Source organism: Oncorhynchus mykiss, chromosome 5 (genome assembly GCF_013265735.2).
Source record: "Oncorhynchus mykiss isolate Arlee chromosome 5, USDA_OmykA_1.1, whole genome shotgun sequence".
NCBI lineage: Eukaryota > Metazoa > Chordata > Actinopteri > Salmoniformes > Salmonidae > Oncorhynchus > Oncorhynchus mykiss.
Window position 1 is genome coordinate 44,457,624 of NC_048569.1, and position 19,154 is coordinate 44,476,777.

General features: G+C 41.3%; 2 protein-coding genes across 6 annotated transcripts in view; one reads left to right on the forward strand and one right to left on the reverse strand.

The window, feature by feature from the left end:
• Positions 1-5,034: 5,034 nt before the first annotated feature.
• On the reverse strand, positions 5,035-9,147 carry LOC110523915. Of its 4 annotated transcripts, none has more exons than XR_005051743.1 (4): positions 7,805-8,191; positions 5,871-7,027; positions 5,566-5,712; positions 5,035-5,456 (listed from the first exon to the last, which is right to left on the reverse strand). XR_005051743.1 is itself a non-coding variant. In XM_021603061.2 (4 exons), the coding sequence occupies exons 2-4, from the start codon at positions 6,136-6,138 to the stop codon at positions 5,059-5,061; spliced, it is 855 nt and encodes a 284-aa protein (XP_021458736.2). In that variant the 5' UTR covers positions 6,139-7,027; positions 9,014-9,147; the 3' UTR covers positions 5,035-5,058. The 4 variants fall into 4 exon arrangements, 2 of the variants coding, with proteins under 2 accessions (XP_021458736.2, XP_021458738.2); XM_021603061.2 differs by lacking the exon at positions 7,805-8,191 and adding an exon at positions 9,014-9,147 and having other exon boundaries at positions 5,566-5,754; XM_021603063.2 differs by having other exon boundaries at positions 5,570-5,754.
• The window catches only part of LOC110523914 (phospholipid phosphatase 1), a 35,716-nt gene continuing 24,859 nt past the window's right edge, over positions 8,298-19,154 (forward strand). For both annotated transcript variants that reach the window (XM_021603058.2, XM_021603059.2), the window contains exon 1: positions 8,298-8,815. In XM_021603058.2, the coding sequence (XP_021458733.1) occupies positions 8,758-8,815 (58 nt within the window). In that variant the 5' untranslated portion in view covers positions 8,298-8,757. The remainder of the gene's footprint in view (positions 8,816-19,154) is intronic.

A 19,154-nucleotide genomic window follows, 5' to 3' on the forward strand; every position in this document is an offset into this window, starting at 1 on the left:
GCACAGTACTCCATGTGCTCGCCTGACTGCCATTAGGTACCGAGATGAGATCCTCAGACCCCTTGTGAGACCATATGCTGGTGAGGTTGGCCCTGGGTTCCTCCTAATGCAATACAATGCTAGACCTCATGTGGCTGGAGTGTCAGCAGTTCCTGCAAGAGGAAGGCATTGATGCTATGGACTGGCCCGCCCGTTCCCCAGACCTGAATCCAATTGAGCACATCTGGGACATCATGTCTCACTCCATCCACCAACAGACTGTCCAGGAGTTGGCGGATGCTTTAGTCCAGGTCTGGGAGGAGATCCCTCAGGAGACCATCCGCCACCTCATCAGGAGCATGCCCAGGCATTGTAGGGAGGTCATACAGGCACGTGGAGGCCACACACACTACTGAGCCTCATTTTGACTTGTTTTAAGGACATTACATCAAAGTTGGATCAGCCTGTAGTGTGGTTTTCCACTTTAATTTTGAGTGTGACTCCAAATCCAGACCTCCATGGGTTGATAAATTTGATTTCCATTGATAATTGTTGTGTGATTTTGTTGTCAGCACATTCAACTATGTAAAGAAAAAAGTATTTAATAAGAATATTTCATTAATTCAGATCCAGGATGTGTTATTTTAGTGTTCCCTTTAGTTTTTGAGCAGTGTATTGAGCAGTGTATATTATTATTCGTTTTTCACAAGCGTAGCAGGATGGGCTGGCTATCAGCTGAACAATAGACTATTCAACCTTTACTAAAGAATGACCCAATAGCCGAGCTATTAGCCCCCCCCCCCCAACAAATCATTTGTATCTATCTATCTACCTACACAAGGTTAATGTTCTGGAGAAAAAAAAAAATATATATATATCATGGCCCCCGAGTGGTGCAGCGGTCTAAGGCACTGCATCTCGGTGCAAGAGGCTTTTACTACAGTCCCTGGTTCGAATTCAGGCTGTATCACATCCGACCGTGATTAGGAGTGCCATAGGGCGGCGCACAATTGGCCCAACGTCATCCGGGTTTGGCCGGCGTAGGCCTTCATTGTAAGTAAGAATTTGTTCTTACCTAACTTGCCTAGTTAAATAAAGCTTCAATTTAAAAAACAACTGCCAGCAACCGCAGCGCAATCAATAGGAGGTGAACAGTGGCTGGTGCTGAAAATATAGCTAACTTGTTACGCAGGTTTTGCACACCAACAGATGGAAAAAACCTACACCAGTCGAGCAATTCATTTCAACAATAATCTTCATTTTAATTTGACTTTACAAACAACAAGAGGGCTTTATAGGAGTCTAGAATGTATCCCATCATGCAAATGTTTCCTATTAGCAGGACAATAGATTTTTTTATAGCCCGACTACTGTTGTGAAAATCACTCAACTTGCAATGTATTCAATGCTTAAGTACTCTAAAGTGTTACATTTTTAACTCAAAAAAGCATTTCTTCATCAACATCTTTATGCTTTTGTTAATCTTCTTGATCTTCTTCCTTTTTTTCTGTTGCAATTTTGAGCAAATTGCTCAAGGGCCACGGTTGATTTGTCTGTAAAGATGACGTTATTGAATGTCTCGCCAGCTTTGATTCATGCCTGGGCCTGCAGGACACAAAGTTCTTTGTTTGTCAGACGAATCACTAGAATCATTGACTCACTCACGCGTTGAAAAGGGCGAGGAACGAGATGGAGTCACAATCCATGTCAGGCACACCTGTGAGCTCTGGAATTACACCTCCTACGGGCAGAGTCAACATACGTGGCGGGTTTGTCAGGTCTTCGGTTTACCCTGACATTTCCATTTCTCTTCTGACAACTTGACCAACTGCTCACCAGGCACAGCAAAGGCCGCCCGGACCGTTATGCTGTTCTGCTATTCCAAGGATGTGTAACTGAAGAGAGATTCCACGAGTGGGCACAGAATACATAGCCTTCCCACTGCGGACGTCTATTTCAGCACCGTTTCACGCTGCTCCGAGACAAGCATTGAGAAACAAAAATGTTCAAATATTCCATGATATTCTTAAGATATGTGTTGACTGAATGTCTGCAAAATAATCAAGTTAGGTTTCTCCAGAAATAAATAATTCAAAATAACAAACTGGCTTTATTTAGAAATTAGAGAGAATGCCTCACCCCATGTTCAAGAATTGCCTTTTTCTCGCTCACTCTAGGTTAAATAAAAACAAAATCTCCAAAATATAATTCATTTTTAAACAAAGCGATTATTATTATTATTAATTCATTTAGAATTATATAAAAGCCCCTTAGATATTCTCAGATATTCTCACAGAAAAATTATTGCGTCGATACTACAGAACAGTACAAAACAAGCGAGCACACATGGCTAATGTTCTGATCATTTAAAAAATAAATAATATATATAACATTTTTCACTGAGCCTTTCCATAAGTCCACGCAAGTTTCTTCAACTGTCTTCTGACTGTAATTAGAGAGAAAAGCCTACAACTATTTTAGCATGGTTTTGCGCAGCTCTGAGGCAAGACTGGTCTTGATAAATCAATGAGATTTTTATTTTCACTTCATCTCTGTTGGGGTATTGATTAGACAATAATTAGAAAATTAGGGTGCAGAAATGTTATGCTCTTAGTGTAACCTTTATTTAACTAGGCAAGTCAATTAAGAACAAATTCTTATTTACAAGGACATCCTACTCCTTCCTCGTGCCCTGCGGGGAGTCTTTAGCTAAATAGCCCAGTACTGTACTGCCTGACTGACTGACTGTCACGTTGTACAGTGCCATATTTTCCATTCCATCCTGGGGGAAACCAAGAGGGTTTTTTGTTTTTCTTGGAATAGAAAAAACATAATATGAATCAAATGAATTAAGCAAGTACCATTCAAAAGTTTGGACACACCTACTAATTTCAGTTTTTTTTTACTATTTACTACATTGTTGAATAATAGTGAAGACATCACAACTATGAAATAACACTGGTCTCCCGTGTGCCCTGCATTCTGTAGTACAGACGTGGCCTGCTCTCCCTTATGGAAGGAATTAGGCACCTTCCCATGTTTACTACAGTATGTATTGTAGACTGCACAGTAACCTAATAAACAAATACACATTTCATGAATAAAATAATGATGAAAAAATACTCAAAATGCAGATGTTGATTTAGTTATGGATGCATAACGAATTTCTATGGGAATAAATATCACTGATTTACAGAAATATTGGAACAAAGTTGTCTAATGAAGGCAAACATTTTAGAATCATTCAATCCTGTAGCCTATTCCCCGACCGTCGCGTTGTACAGTGCCATATTTTCCATGCCATCCTAACGGAAACCCTGAGGTTTTGTTTTACTCTGAATAGAAACACCATAATATTAATCAAATTAATTAAGCCAAATTTCTTAAAAATCAATCCCATATACTATGTTACTACAAAAAAGGTTTTAAATTCTCTGGTAATGTCAATACAGAATACTATCAAATGCTTTTCAAATAAGCACTCTGGTGGTCAAACTAGCAATAACTTGAAGTAACAGAAAAAAATGTCTGACAATTAAATGACGTGCCACAGAATGCTGTGGCAGCACGCAAGGTGTGCTGCAGTATGATGCAACTTTTAAAGGAGGAACCACCGTATGTACTGTCAACTGTGGGACCTTAAATAGGTAGGTATGTGCCTTTTCCAAATCATGTTCAATCAATTGAATTTACCACTGGTGGACTCCAATCAAGTTGTAAAAACATCTCAAGGATGATCAATGGAAACAGGATGCACCTGAGCTCAATTTCAAGTCTCATAGCAAAGGGCCTGAATACTTATGTAAATAATGTATTTCTATATTCAATTTTTAATACATTTGCAAAAAAACCTGTTTTCACTTTGTCCTTTTGGGGTATTGTGTGTAGATTGATGAGGGAAAAATATTTTCATCCATTTTAGAATGAGGCTGTAGCGTAACAAAATGTGGAAAAAAGTGAAGGGGTCTGAATACTTTCCTAATGCACTGTATTTAATGAGATGATTAGTGATTCATTTACATTTGTCCCTCATTTAGCACATTTATTTTCAGTCATATCCAATACCAGGTGTATCAAACTCCGTTATTTGAATGATGCTGAGTCTGCGTGTATGCAGATAGACAGACTAGAAATGTTTTAATAATTTCATTTTTTTGGGTGAAGCTTGCCACTCCCTTTAGCACACAACATGCTTCGATTCACCCTGTCACAAGGAGATGTATGGTTGATTTAAGAAGAAATTGTCAACCCTGTTACATTCAAGCCTCTTACTTTATTTGGTACTTAATAGGCACTTATGATAGTCAAGTTGATCATGTGCTCTTTTTATGACCGAATGTTAAAATGAGGCGAATTTACACTTCTCAAAAGGCCCAGAATTGGTGGAATGATCCATGCCATGTTAGGGTATTAGGGGGTAACTAGCACCCCCTAAGAACAATGTTGAATTGCTGACACAAGAAATAAATGTTTGGTATGTGCATTTAACCTATGAAGGTCATGCTAAGGCAAATAAAATATAAAGTTAAATAAATGGCTACAGTTTACACTTTTTTAGTTATTTCATGAAATGTTTTTTAGATAGGGGTGTTTTTTAAGTACCGGGGTAACTGCCCCCCGAGTAGAAGAATATGGCATAGAGTTTCACACAAGTGTGTTAAAATCCATTTAATCAGTTTTATTTAGAAATTATTTAGTAAGTAATACTTAAAAGCTAAATCTAGCTGTCTTATTTTAATGATAACAAAAAATTATTGGTGTAAATTGTGTTGCACATGTCACTATTAATATCTGCACTATGAGGAGATTTTTAACTCACCTGCACATTCATTTTCTTTGTTCTTTCATTGTTGCTTCTTTTCCTTACAATCCATTATGTACAATTTCACTAAATAGTATTGGAATAATGCAAGATGTTAAATCCCTGCTGTCTTTAAATTGACATTCAAGAGCAAAAGGTTTTCAATAGCTTTTTTAAAATTCATTAAAAATAAATATATTAATTGGAATATAATATTGGAATGGAATATAACTAATAACATGAAATAACATTGGAATATAACATTTAATAACAATAAATCACAAGTTAACTAATTCAGTGTAACATTGATGTTGCATCTCTTTTGCTCTGCTATTGCACAACCCATGAGCCCAACTCCTGCAGTGCTCACACCTAATCCAGTCCCCACCTGTGACTGAAACCAGCACCTCACAGAAAAGACCCTCTGCCCCCCCTCTTTGGTGGCTGATGTGGCTTGTTGTGTTGCACCAACCTTCTTTGAGACCAATTTTTTTTTGAAGAACCTGATTTGTTTTCTTACTCTCTCTCTTTTCTTCTTGTTGATGTTTCTGTCGAGCATTTTCCTCCAGCAACCTTTTGTAAGGTGAGGCTGTCAGTACAGCTGCAGACTCTGCCTTCCTCTTCCTCTGCCTCGCCTCCTGGAGCCTCGGCCACAACTCCAATAGAACTGCTGCAGCTGTTGGTTGTTGGTTTAAGCAAAAACAACAGGAACACATGAGTATTGGTACAATAAACATTGCTAATCACTATATGCAAATATATATTCCCTAACAAATATATATTACCAACATTTGGAGCAAGGGTAGGCTGCACGGTGGAGGTTGTGGCGGAGGTAGATGTCGCGGAGGTAGAGGTTTCGGCGTTAGAGCTGGTGGTGGTGTAGGTAGAGCTAGTGATGGTGGCGGTAGAGGTGGCGGTGGTAGAGCTGGTAGCTGCATCGGTGGCAGCGGTAGAGCACTGTGGTTCAATGGATTCTTTGCATTGAAAATAAACGACCATAACAATACATCGGTGTAAGTACAATAAACACTTTCTACCAAGTAGATGCTTCTTCTGCTACTTTTCGTTAATTTAGATAACTTTATCTTACTGGCAATGGGCTCAGGCTCCTCTATAACTTCAGTGACCATGAAGTCTGCCTCTGTGAAGATGTCCTTCTCCAAAGGCCACAGCCCACTGGCCCAGAAGCCCTCCACTCCTCTCTCCACACTGGCCACCTTGTTATAGATCTTTGTGAAGAGTCTAGCCATTTGGTATATACATATCCTTTTCCCAGGATGCATCGTCATCCACTGATCTGCTGCCCTGTTGTAAAAGGCCATCAGACCCTTGAAAACGGTACGGTCTAACGGCTGCATTTTGTGGCTGCAGTGGGGTGGTAGAGTGATGAGAATCAGACCCTGGCCTCTTGCTGTCAGAACAGCCTCAAGGGTCTTATGGGAGTGGTGCCCATCGAGGATGAGGATGTGGGGTTCCTCAGGGGTGCAACCAACACTGTGGATGAAGTCGTGGAGCCAGTCGACAAAGATGGCACTGTCGACTCAGCCTGAGTCACTCACCCTTCCAACGGACCGTGCAGGTGCTCCAACCAGCAGCTGTTCGCTCATATGAAGAGGGGCAGTGCGTACTGCCTCGCTACACTGATAGCACAAATTACTGTGACTGTGAAGCCACTCTGCGCTGGTCAACCATGCAACCCGTTTTGTTCCCTTGGTGGCCACCACAGGCAACAGTTTCTGGACTTTTGTCCATGTTCCAAATCTTTGTTTGCCCGATGTCCCTGATGCTGTTAAAAACGTCCTTGTAGGCCGTAAAAAAAAAAAACTGGTCAACCTTAAGCTTATTAAAGCCCACGGCCCTCGCAAGACTGGTTGCTTGCGATACTCAAACTGACAGTTGAGGGTTGCGCTTCATTAAGCAACTGAACCAATCCACCCATGCATACCCCTTTACTTTGATGAACCTGTGCTTGATTCCCATCCTCTCTGTCAGATCAAAGGCGAGTCTTCTCACGTCCCATGATGCGATTGACGAGGTCCCTTTCAGACGCGAAAGAGAAGACTGACGCCCCACCCATTTGGCTGAAAGCCTGGGTTTTTCACCTCCTTTCCTCTGTGGTGCCATAGGGTTCTTGGTGGAATGTTGAACACCCTGGCACGCCCCTTTAAGGTCTATTGCCTTCAGGGGATGCTGTATCACCCCCGAGACACAGCTTCCATGGTCTGTCTTCTTCCTGTATGTTCTCTTCTGAAAATAAAAACATGACATTATATTAGTAACTGTAAGGAACTGACCCTTAACCTAATCCCGACCACAAATCTAACAGATGGCCCCTAACCCTAACTACCACACACAGGACTGTGTACCTCAAGACAAGTCAGTTTCTTTCAAACCACCTGACTCAAAGTATTATTAACCCATAGGGGGGAGAGGTGCCAATTTAAAAGCTCTCTCTTAAAAACGTAGCTAGATATCTAGCTATATGATATAAAATGCTGTGTAAAATAGCTAAAAGGCTATAAGGTAAGATCAGCTATCAGTAAAGCTATCAGTCACTAGTGGAAAGATTTTAAACTGCAATTAAGTTATATTATATTTTTGAATGTATTTTACCTCAGATGATCTTGTAGTAAAGTTGCTAGCTTGCACTGCTAGCAGCTTATGCTAACTAGCATTTACTGCTAGTGAAGTTGCTAGGTAGCAGGTTAGCATAAACTAGCACTAACTAAATGTCTAAATGACAGGTAGAAACATTCATAACCATAAGGAGGTAACTAGCCCCCAGGGGCCCGATTCCCCCTAGTGTTGGGGGCGAATTTCCCCAACACACCCATCCAACATATTACTAACGTTAATTTACTCAAAACTGATCTATATTTTTCTCTCTAAACAAGTGGATTATTTATCTTAAGGCTTTCCTAATTAATATATATATATATATATATATACACACACACACACATCTAACTTCATTGGAATATAGCTACAACTTTTTCAACGTTTACAATAGTTACATCAACTTACCACAAAATCGTTTTGTTGAAATACCTCCAAAAGTTGTCATGACACAGCAGTCATTTTTGGTTGAGCAAGAGCAGCGGCAGCCAGGAAAATTGTTGGGAAAATAATTTGGTGACAACTTGTGGTCTTAATGTGAATAACATGGGGGGGAGTTACCCCCTAGTACCCTAATAATGGTATCGAGTGAGAATGACTAACAAAATCAATGGGGGCCCTCTGGAGGTCAGGGCCTCTGGGCACATGCCCTGCGTGCCTGGTTGGTACTCAGCCATGATTACTACAAGTTTAGTTAGCTGGCTCTATTAAACAGCCTACGTAGTATTGTCTCCCAGATATCTGTGTGCCTTTTCCTCAATTAGTTATTAAAGGACCATAATAACATTGCTACATTAACTGAGAAAAGTAACGCAGCAATGGGACAGATTATTAGAGTAGGTACCGAAAGGGGACGTGACCGGTGTTCTCATATTGTGCTGGCAAGCAGGCGATAGGCTCTTCTGTTGATCCTCGTCAGCTGCTATCATGAAACCCCACTGTGCCCATGGCTTGGTGTGCAGTCCGGTACAGAACTCCACCGAATAGTTTACGCCGGCGGCCAAGCGATTTTGAATGAGACGGCAGAGACCGTCTAATTTAGTTTTGATTAGAATTTCGATGCGCGCTATAATTCGGTAATTCCAAGGGGAAGATCGGCTCTGCATTCCGTGTCACATTACGGCGACTGGGCTATCTGTCGCCATTAGGGTAGCCTTCCAATGGTAGGCTACTCTATTGACGGTTTTTAATTATATTTTTAGGTATAAGTGTAGTTTTAGTCTAATGAGATCTGCGGTTTACTGATAGGCTTGGTTTCTGCGCTTTCAAGGATACGACAACGACACATCCGAGGAGCAATTGACTCGTGCGAGTGTTTTTTCTTATCTGTGTCCACGAGCTGAGGAGAAGAAGCCGCAATCATGTTCGAGGCGAGAGGGATTCTTTTTATTCTGCTTGACATAGCCTGTTTAATTATCGGTATGTATCTGGTTGACTTGCGTATTATGTTGTTACATTGTAATGAGTTAACCTTGTTTCCGTAATGATGTTTTTGACAATCGCTGTCACGTGCATGCACAGGCTATGGCGTTGGGAGACCGTGGGTTTGAGATTCGATATTAGCCAGACATTTGGACCTTCAAATTCAATAGCTCGTTAACGACTTTAGGTACATACCTCAGGTTAAGCTGTTTACGAAGGCAAAAGTTGTACAACATTGCACAGGTCTTATTTTTTTCTAATCATATGGTGTAGGCAGCGTGGCTCACCATCAATGCAACCAGTTAGGGACCGTCGACAAAGTACATGATCACAATATTGAAATGTCAATAGCTCTTCAACCACATGACTTAGCAACATATTTTCAGTTGTCCATTATTCCTTACAAAGAGAGCTGTGTTGCACATCCGTTGGCTTTGTCATAAAATTATTCTATAAAAAAATGTTAATTTAATTAAAACAATTCTCACAATTCAATAGCTCCTTGATCACATGACCAAGGCACTTCAAACCAATTTTGTATTGCTTAATGGAGAGGGGGACACATTGCCACCCTTTGGTAAAAAAAAAATAAGCACATATACGATTTTATATAAATATTGAAAGTTTAGAATTTCAATAGCTGTTCACCCACGTGACTTAGCAACCTCATTTCAACTGTCATTTTACATGTAAATGCCAATATTGAATTATTACGCTGTTGTAGTTGGCTATACATTCAGTAGCATTTTATGCCTTCACAATGTTCATGGCTAGTGCAGAGAAGTTTCATACACAGGTCTGTAGAGATGTTAACCTCAGTCTAAGCCGTGGGGTGTGGTGGTTCTACTAAGCTAACATATGGAATTGTTTTAAGATAGCCTAATGATCCAAGGTATGACTATCTGATTTAGAATTTTAGGACCCTTTTTTAAAAATGAAATAATATTTTTATAAAATATAGAATTGCCTTTATTACTAAAGCCCATAGAAACACGTTGAATTGGGTTTGGGCTTGGGCAGTATCCAGATTGTCATACCGACCTTGTGCCATACCAGGATATTTGGTAGTACTGGCACTGAACACAAGGGGCACTATTTTCAAACCCCACAGATCTTCTGTTATCCAAAAGTTAGCATTCCTAACTAAATTCTAACGAGCGCATTGCAAGCATTTGATACAGTCTGACTTAAAGTATTTGCAGGACAGACTCCCCAGTTCATAAAGTTAGACAGCAAGGCTCTTGATCCATGAGGGGATACTGATCAAGAGCCTTGCTGTTGCCAAGCTAAGCTTGATTTTGGAAGTAACTAACCACTTAGCTAGATTGCTAACTAGCTATTAAATGAGCAAACCAATGCACAACTGCAGAACATTAAGCACAGTTTAGACCATTAACTTAATAAGTATAAGATAGCTATACTGAACAAAAATATAAACAGAACATGTAAAGTGTTGGTCCCATGTTTCATGAGCTGAAATGAAACATCACAGAAATGTTAAATGTGAACAAACATCTTTTTTCTCTCAAATTTAGTGCAGAAATTTGTTTACATCCCTGTTAGTGAGCATTTCTCATTTGCCAAGATAATCCATCCACCTGACAGGTGTGGAATATCGAGAAGCTAATTAAAAAGCTTTATCAGTACACAGGTGCACCTTGTGCTGGGGGACAATAAAAGGCCACTCTAAAATGTGCAGTTTTGTCAAACAACACTACCACACATGTCTCAAGTTTTGAGGGAGTGTGCATTTGGTATGCTGACTGCAGGAATGACCATCGGAGCTGTTGCCGGATAATTTGTTTATTTCTCTGCCATAAACTGCCTTCATCGTTTTAGAGAATTTGGCTGTTCGTCCAACCGGCCTCACAACCGCAGACCATGTGTAACGACGCCAGTCCAGGACATCCACATCTGGCTTCTTCACCTGCAGAATCATCTGAGATCAGTCACCCGGAGAACTGATAAAACTGTGGGTTTGCACAACTGAAGAATTTCTGAACAAACTGTCAGATAACATCTCAGGGAAGCTCATCTGCTTGCTCATCATCCTCACCAGGGTCTTGACCTGACTGCATTTTGGCGTCGTAACCGACTTAGTGGGAAATTGCTCACCTTCGATGGCGACTGACATGCTGGAGAAGTGTGCTCTTCACAGATGAATCCCGGTTTCAACTGTACCTGCAGATGGCAGACAGTGTGTATGGCCTCGTGGGCGTGTGGTTTGCTGATGTCAACGTTGTGAACAGTGCCCCATAGTGTCGGTGGGATTATGGTATGGGCAGGCATAAGCCACGTACAACGAACACAATTGCATTTTATCTATGGCTATGTCGTGCCATTTATCACCTCATGTTTTAACATGATAATGTGCAGCCACTTGTCACAAAGATCTGTATGCAATTCCTGGAAGCTGAAAATAACCCAGTTCTTCCATGGCCTGCATACTCATCAGAAATGTCACCAATTGAGCATGTTTGGGATGATCTGGAGCGACAGAGTGTTCCAGTTCCTGCCAATATCCAGCAACAAAGGAGAAATGTTGCGCTGCAATAGGCAAATAAATGGTGGTTACACCAGATACTGACTGGTTTTACTTAAGTAGCTACAAATATTCACATTTATAATAAAAAAATAAAAAAACTTAGTTTCAATGATATTGACGTATTGGAAAAACCATCTCTTGGCTGTATCCAAATACACCGGTATACAGTATACCTCCCAAGCCTATTGAATAACACATTCATAAATGGGGAAAAAAAGACAGTCAAAAAATACATCTTAAGGTTTTGAAGTGTAAGAAAGCTCAGGAAACATTTCTGTTTTTTTGGACACATATTTAACCCTTTTATTTTTGTTGGCACAAAACTACCTCCATACTTCCATTCATTTGTATGGGTTACCTTCAGATGAGTCCCTTGACACCTGTAGGGGTCGTGGAGCAAAACAGAGAACATCATTGTGTTCGTGAGAGTCTCCCTTTCCACAGTGGGGTCATATCGGTCCGATTTTTGGGGTGTCTCATGGTCTGACAAACGTCGCTGTAGCTCGGCCACTTTCCACTGCAGATGCGGAAGGACGACAGATTTCTCTAGTCTAAAAAAGGCCAGTGTTAATGCTTCTTTAATCAGAACAACAGTTTTCAGCTGTGCTAACATAATTGCTAAAGTGTTTTCTAATGATCAATTAGCCTTTTGAAATGATAAACTTGGATTAGCTAACATGTGCCTTGGGGTTGGGGTTGTTGCTGATAATGGGCCTCTGTACACCTATGTAGCTATTCCATTAAAATCTGTAGTTTCCAGCTACAATAGTCATTCACAAGCTTAACAATGTCTACTGTATTTCTGATACATTTTATGTTATTTTCATGGACAAAAAATGTGCTTTTCTACCAAAAACATGGACATTTCTAAGTGACCCCAAACGTTTGAACGGTTGTGTGTGTTGGAATATTTTTGTGAGAACTAAAGGCTATGCAATATGCCTTTCTATGTAAGGAATAATATACAATTGAAATGTGGTTGAGGAGCTATTGAAACGTAAATATTGTGATCATGCACTTTGTTGACGGTCCCTAACTAGTTACATTGAAGGTGTGCCAGGCTTTCTAAACATTGCGGTGTGATTTATGAGTCTCCGGTCCGAATTGGTGGACGTAAGATGTAAACCTTTTTTCCTTAATAAAGAGCCTAACCTGAGATGGGTAGCTCAAATCGTTCGCGAGCTATTGAAGTTCGAATGTCTGAATTTCTGTCCGATATTGAATCTCAAGCCAAGGTGGAAGACCAAGGGTGTGGTTATGTGTTGCCTATTGGTCAAGCGAGGGTGCGGTGCATCTTTCTTCAATAATTTGATTATAAATCATAAACAGCCGAACAAGTATTTTATTTACTGCTGCTGCTGGTTTACAGTAGTTGATTGATGTTGATCAGTTTGTTGCGGTTGCAATGTAATAGACAATGGTAACAAATGTAACTGTTGCGGTCTCGAATGATTGTTGCAATGTAACTCCCGACAAAATTTGTAGAACCATGGCGTGAGCATTGCTGTTGTTTAGATTGTATCGAGTTCCAGCCAACACCTCTATCGTGCATCCACACCATTATCTATTCAAAGCTGTCTTCTATTTCAGGCAATATTGAATTGCCATTCATTTGTGATGATTTATCCATTGATGCCTGGAAACATTGTGTTAGGGATTCTCTTAAAAGCTTTATGGATAACCCAACCTGTCTCATCATATACTTAGGAATTCTAAAATCATTACCTGGTCAATTTGTGTCAATTCTGCACTCAGTGCATTTTGTAATTTAGGCTACTTCTAACAATGCCTGGTTTATGAGATACTAGGCCTAAGTAATATAACATATAAAGTTCTGATAATCTCCTTTTCAGATTATGACTCATCTCAATAGATTTGTGTAGGGGTTTAATCTCATTCTGAATTATGGAAGTCCTGGATGAGTCATAGATAATGTATTCCAAAGTGCAGTGAACGTTATCTAAGAGGCCCATGAACCTCAACATGTGAAGTTAATAGGACTGTGACAAATTAAAACTAAGAGTCTATTTTATTTGGGGGGGGGGGGGGGGGGGGGGAGAAATTAAGGCATATACAGTTTTTACCATTTTTCATCCTTTTAGAAAAATGATTTGCCCTCTGTAAAAATGTAAGAAGCATTGCCTTGTAATTGTTACCAAAAACCCACATATCATAACGATATTTAAAAATGTCTCTCCCTCATGAGGATGAAAGTTCACAGAAGTAACAAGTAAAGGTAGACTTACCAATTAGTTGGTGTTTTACTGATATCACATTTGTTTATGAATTAATAAGTGATTAAAACTCGTAATTCTGTAACGAAATTACTGCAATTGAATTGGCTACAATGGGAACTCATAGTAGTCACAAACCACAGTTAGGTCACCTGCTACTGTCCTCCCTTCCACTGACCTACTGTTATGTTCAGCTGTTTTATTTCTGTTGTTTGGTGGTCAAAGCAAGACTGTGAAAACAACAGTCTGGACAATCCTTCCCTCTTACTCCCTCCCTCTCTGCCGCCCTCTCTCGCTCTCCCTCTCTCTTTCCAGTTAATGTCACCTCTCCCTGCTCTTACTGACAGCTACCATGACACCACCACCGACCCGCTTTCCATTTACTGTAACAAGCCAAATCGAATTTAATTTGTCACACGCACCAAATACAACAGGTGTAGACTTTACCGTGAAATGCTTACTTATGATCCTTTTCCCAACAATGCAGAGTTAAAAAGTAAGAAATTAGTACACAAAGGAAATAGTAATGTAATAAAATAATATACAAGGATTACCGGTACCGAGTCAATGTGCAGGGATACGAGGTAATTGAGGTAATATGCACATGTAGATAAGGGGTCAAAGTAACTAGGCAATCAGGATAGATAATAAACAGAGTAGCAGCGTATGTGAAGAGTGTGATTGTGTATGGAGTCGATATGCATTTGTATGTGTGTGTGTGGTTGGAGGCCAGTGAGTGTGCATAGAACCGGGGCAAGAGAGTCCGTGCAAATCAAAAGGGGATCAATGCAAATAGTCAGGGTAGACATTTGATTAACTGTTCAGCCGTCTTATGGCTTGGGGGTAGAAGTTATTCAGGAGACTTTTGGTGCCAGATTTGGTGCTCTCTGCTGCCGCTTGCTGTGCGGTAGCAGAGAGAACAGTCTATGGACTTAGGTGACTGGAGTCTTTGCCATCCAGGACCTGGTGTAGAGTTCCTGGATGGCAGGGAGCTCGGCCACAGTGATGTACTGGGCCGTACGCACTACCCTCTGTAGCGCCTACGGTCAGATGCCAAGCAGTTGCCATACTAAGCGGTGATGCAGCCAGTCAAGATGCTCTCAATGGTGCAGCTGTAGAACAGTGAGGATCTTACAGCCCATGTCAAATATTTTCAGCATCCTGAGCAGTGGTGATTTTAGCATGGAAATCTTGGTGGGGCAAAAATAAAGTGGAATGCATGCCAGCGAAGCCTCTAAACAATACATTAATTGCACTATAACGGTGACAAACAGTGCACACATAAAGCTGTCCCAACAGCAGTCCCAACACCTTACCACTGCTACACCTGGCTTTCAGCAGAGCCTTGTCTGGCAGCGAAACAGTTAATTCAGCCTAATTTACTGCCTTTAAAAAAAAACATAGCTTATATAGCTGACTTGCTTAAACAAATTTCTAATGACAATTGAGATGTACAAACTATGGCATAAGGGGACGAGAAGCGGATAAGAGGCAATCCCTAATTTTGATTAAGACATTAATGAGCGAGCTAGGACGGACGTAGTCAATAACTATTTGTTCAGCACTTTTGAAATGTACGGCGACAGAATTCAGAACATGGTCCGTTCCTCTCCCTGTACACCAAGTTAGAAGTGTAGGATAAATAAAGGGGGCATATAAGCAGACAATGAAAGCTCTTACAATATTCAATTATTATATTTCTCTCGAACAGGTTATAGGCTACAGCAGAACAGGAGGCGAAATTAAGAGGAGTAAATAAACCAAATTATTAGGATGAGGCACATGGGCTACTAACATCTTACTACACAACATACACTTAGTATTACTTTCTTATCTACAGTATACATATCTCCCTGGCATATTACTTCATTTATGAAGCAGCATACAATACATTTTTCGACTCGCATTGTTGTGCTCGGCTCACTTGAACAGGAAGGTGGCGCAGCGGTCCTCGGAGTTAAGTTGTTTTGAGCGTAGCACATATCATGCATCAGTTACAGCATGGCCAATATTGAATGTTTATCATTTTAAACTTAATCCCAGATTTGGGACCACTGTCACTGATTCCTTCCAAACCAGTTGTTGAATTTGCTATTTCCAACTTGTTGTGTAATGTTTGTTCAATGGCCGATGAGCCCCCCGCACCTCTCTGATTCAGAGGGGTTGGGTTAAATGTGGAAGACTCTTTCAGTTGTACAACTGACTAGGTATCCCCCTTTTCCTCCTAAATAAAACATGATTTGATGTCATTTTATCTGTGGCCAATGACCTCTATGGCAGCAGCCGAAGGGATAGAATTTTCAATGTTTCTTCTTACACTTGGCAGTGACGTAAAGTCCCCATGAGTGACAGAACACTGAGCCAATCATGATGCAAAACTGTATTTTCTGCTGCCTTGCCCCACCACCACAGAAAGCACTGAGCTGAAACACCTGCATTTTGGAGCTGCCTTACAAACATGGTCTCTTTTTTGTTTTGTTGAGTATGTGGCTTTATTAACTCAATGATAGATAGATATATATATATATATATATCATTTTTTACTTTGTTTACAAACTGATATGTGACACGTATTAATGCCAAAATAACATGCAAAAAAGGCAAGCTCCCCAAAAATATATATATTTTTGCAAAAATGTGGGGCTCAAAACAGGTGGGGCTCTGAACGACGGGTCGCCCCTGCTCCTGAGGGGGAAGAGGCATTTTCGTGCCCTTTTCCCGACTCTGTTGTTGATGTGGACACTGAGGAACTTGAAGCGTTCGACCTGCTCCACTACAGCCCTATCGACGTGAACAGGGGAGGCTCGGCCCTGCGTTTCCTGTAGTGCACGATCAGCTCCTTTGTCTTGCTGATGTTGAGGGAGAGGTTGTTAAATAAACCATTGCCAGGTCTCTGACCTCCCTATAGGTTGTCTTATCGTCGTCGGTGATAGTGTCGCCGGCATACTTAATGACGGCGTTGGAGTCGTGCAAGCAGTCTTGGGGGAAGGAGGGGACTAAATGATTCCATATGTGGTTGCTACATGATTCCATGTGTTATTTCATAGTTTTGATGTCGTCACTATTATTCTACAATGTAGAAAATAGTAAAAAGAAACCCCCTGGAATGAGTAGGTGTGTCCAACCGTTTGACTGGTACTGTACATGGACACAATAAATACAACAGAGTAACTCTACATGTAATAACATGAATATAAACAGAGCAAATGAATGGAATACAGTATTGACGGCAATAGCACAACATTGATAGTGATAAATAGAACAAAGGACTGTATGAATATAAACAAACATGTAATAACATGCAGTGCAGGACCAGCTAGATGTCCTTAGCCAATCAGAGGGTGCATGGTCAGTTCAGAGTGTGGGGCAAGCAGGCACCAGCTGATTGGCTGAGACCCATGGGCTGTGCGCTGATCGATATCTCACAATGAGGAGAGGTGGACTCTGCAGAGCCAGCCAAACGTAAACCGATGTGCACATAAACAATGTGAAATAGTGTCTACAATTAGTGTTTTTATTCACTTTGATTAGCAGATGGTGCCGTAGGACTTCTGTTAAGGACCCTCGTCGAACTACGTCAACATTTGCAAATGGCTGATTTATAGAATTTGTTAAATGGACGTCCAGCTGGTGTTGAAAAGGCTTGTTCTATCGCGTGCCACTATGTCCAAGATTTTATTTGGTAGATGAGGATTTAGAGACTCAACAATTCAAACTGTTTCTAATATTCACAAGTATGGCCCCTCAATCACCAATGTCATAGATGTGTGACTACGGATAACTTCATAGCTGTCTCTTGAAATTGTGGTCTATCGGTAAATCATAGGGATGTGTGTGTTTTGTCAGGCTTGCTCACGTAACTAAACCCATGTGGCTGGGTTTTAAGTTACTCTGCCGGTCGCAAGAAACCTTCATGTACATATCATGGCAGCATGTGTGTGGTGCTTTTACCTCTGCACTTTCACAGACAACCAAGTAACCTAAACATATTAAGGTGTTATAACAGCCTATTTGAATGTTTGTGACTTGACTTTTCAATGTGACCACACTCTTTAACTACACTCTTTCCCGAGGCCCAGAAGCCTGCTAGCCTAGTATTAATGGAGTGTATTGGTGCATGGATATCTCTGCACTGAAGCTTAACCATGACCAGTGTCCTCCCTTGTCCTCTTTGAAGAGAGGAGGCCAAGACAGGATCAGATTATGAGAGAGAGAGAGAGGGAGGGAAGGGAGTCCTGGGATGTTGTTGTGGCCTGCTGTGTTTTACACACCCACAGGCGCTCTCAGCTGTCACGGCCACTCATTTTAACGGGGTGGCACAGCTGACAATGAGAAATGAAAAACACAGATAAAGATACCAGACAGGAAAGAGAGAGCAGCTTGGAAGGTTTGGTTGTGGCTGGCTACTAGGCTATAGGTAGCAGGGTTGGGATCAATTCCATTTTCAATTCAAGTCAAAAACTCCTCAAAACAATGTAAATTCACTTCCTAATTGACTGAGTAGAAAACTGAATTGACCCCAACCCTGTTGGACGTGTACTCGGAACATGCACTGATCAGCTGGCAAGTGTTTTCACTAACATTTTCAACCCGTCCCTGACCCGGTCTGTAATACCAACTTGTTTCAAGCAGACTACCATTAGTAGTGCCCAAGAAAGCCAAGGTAACCTGCCGAAATTACCATTGCCCCGTAGCACTCGCAAATATAGCCATGAAATACTTTGAAAGGTTAGTCATGGCTTACATCAACACCATCATCTCAGCCACCCTGGACCCACTCTAATTCAAATCCCGCTCCAACAGATCCACAGATGACAAAATCTCTATTGCACTCCACACTGCCCTCAACCACGTGGACAAAAGGAACACTGACGTAAGAATACTGTTCATTCACTACAGCTCAGTGTTCAACACCATAGTGCCCTCCAAGCTCAGGACCCTGGGACTGAACACCCCCCTCTGCAACTGGATCATGGACTTCATGACAGGCCACGCCTAGTGAGGGTAGGCAACAACACATCCGCTATGCTGACCACCAACACGGGGGCCCCACAGGAGTGTTTGCTTAGGCCCCTCCTGTAGTCTGTTTACCCACGACTGCGTGGCCTCCCACAAATCCAAAACCATCAGGTTTGCTGACGACATGACGGTGGTAGGACTGATCACCGACGATGATGAGAAAGCCTATATGGAGGAGGTCAGAGACCTGGCAGTGTGGTGCCAGAACAACAACCTCTCCCTCAATGTCAGCAAGACAAAAGAGCTGATCGTGGACTACAGGAAAGGGAAGGGCGGCTCCCTGCCATCTATACTAGGCAGTTTCTAGATCAAGGCCCCCCAAAAAACTGACTCCAGCCACCTAAGCCAAAGACTGTTCTCTCTGATACCACACGGCAAGCGGTATCCGGGCACCAAGTTTGGAACCAACAGGACCCTGAACAGCTTCTACCCCCAAGGCATAAGACTGCTAAACAAGGCTGCTAAATGGCTACTCGGACTACTTTATTGACCCTTTCTTTTACTAACTCAATACACACACGCTGGACTCTACCCACAT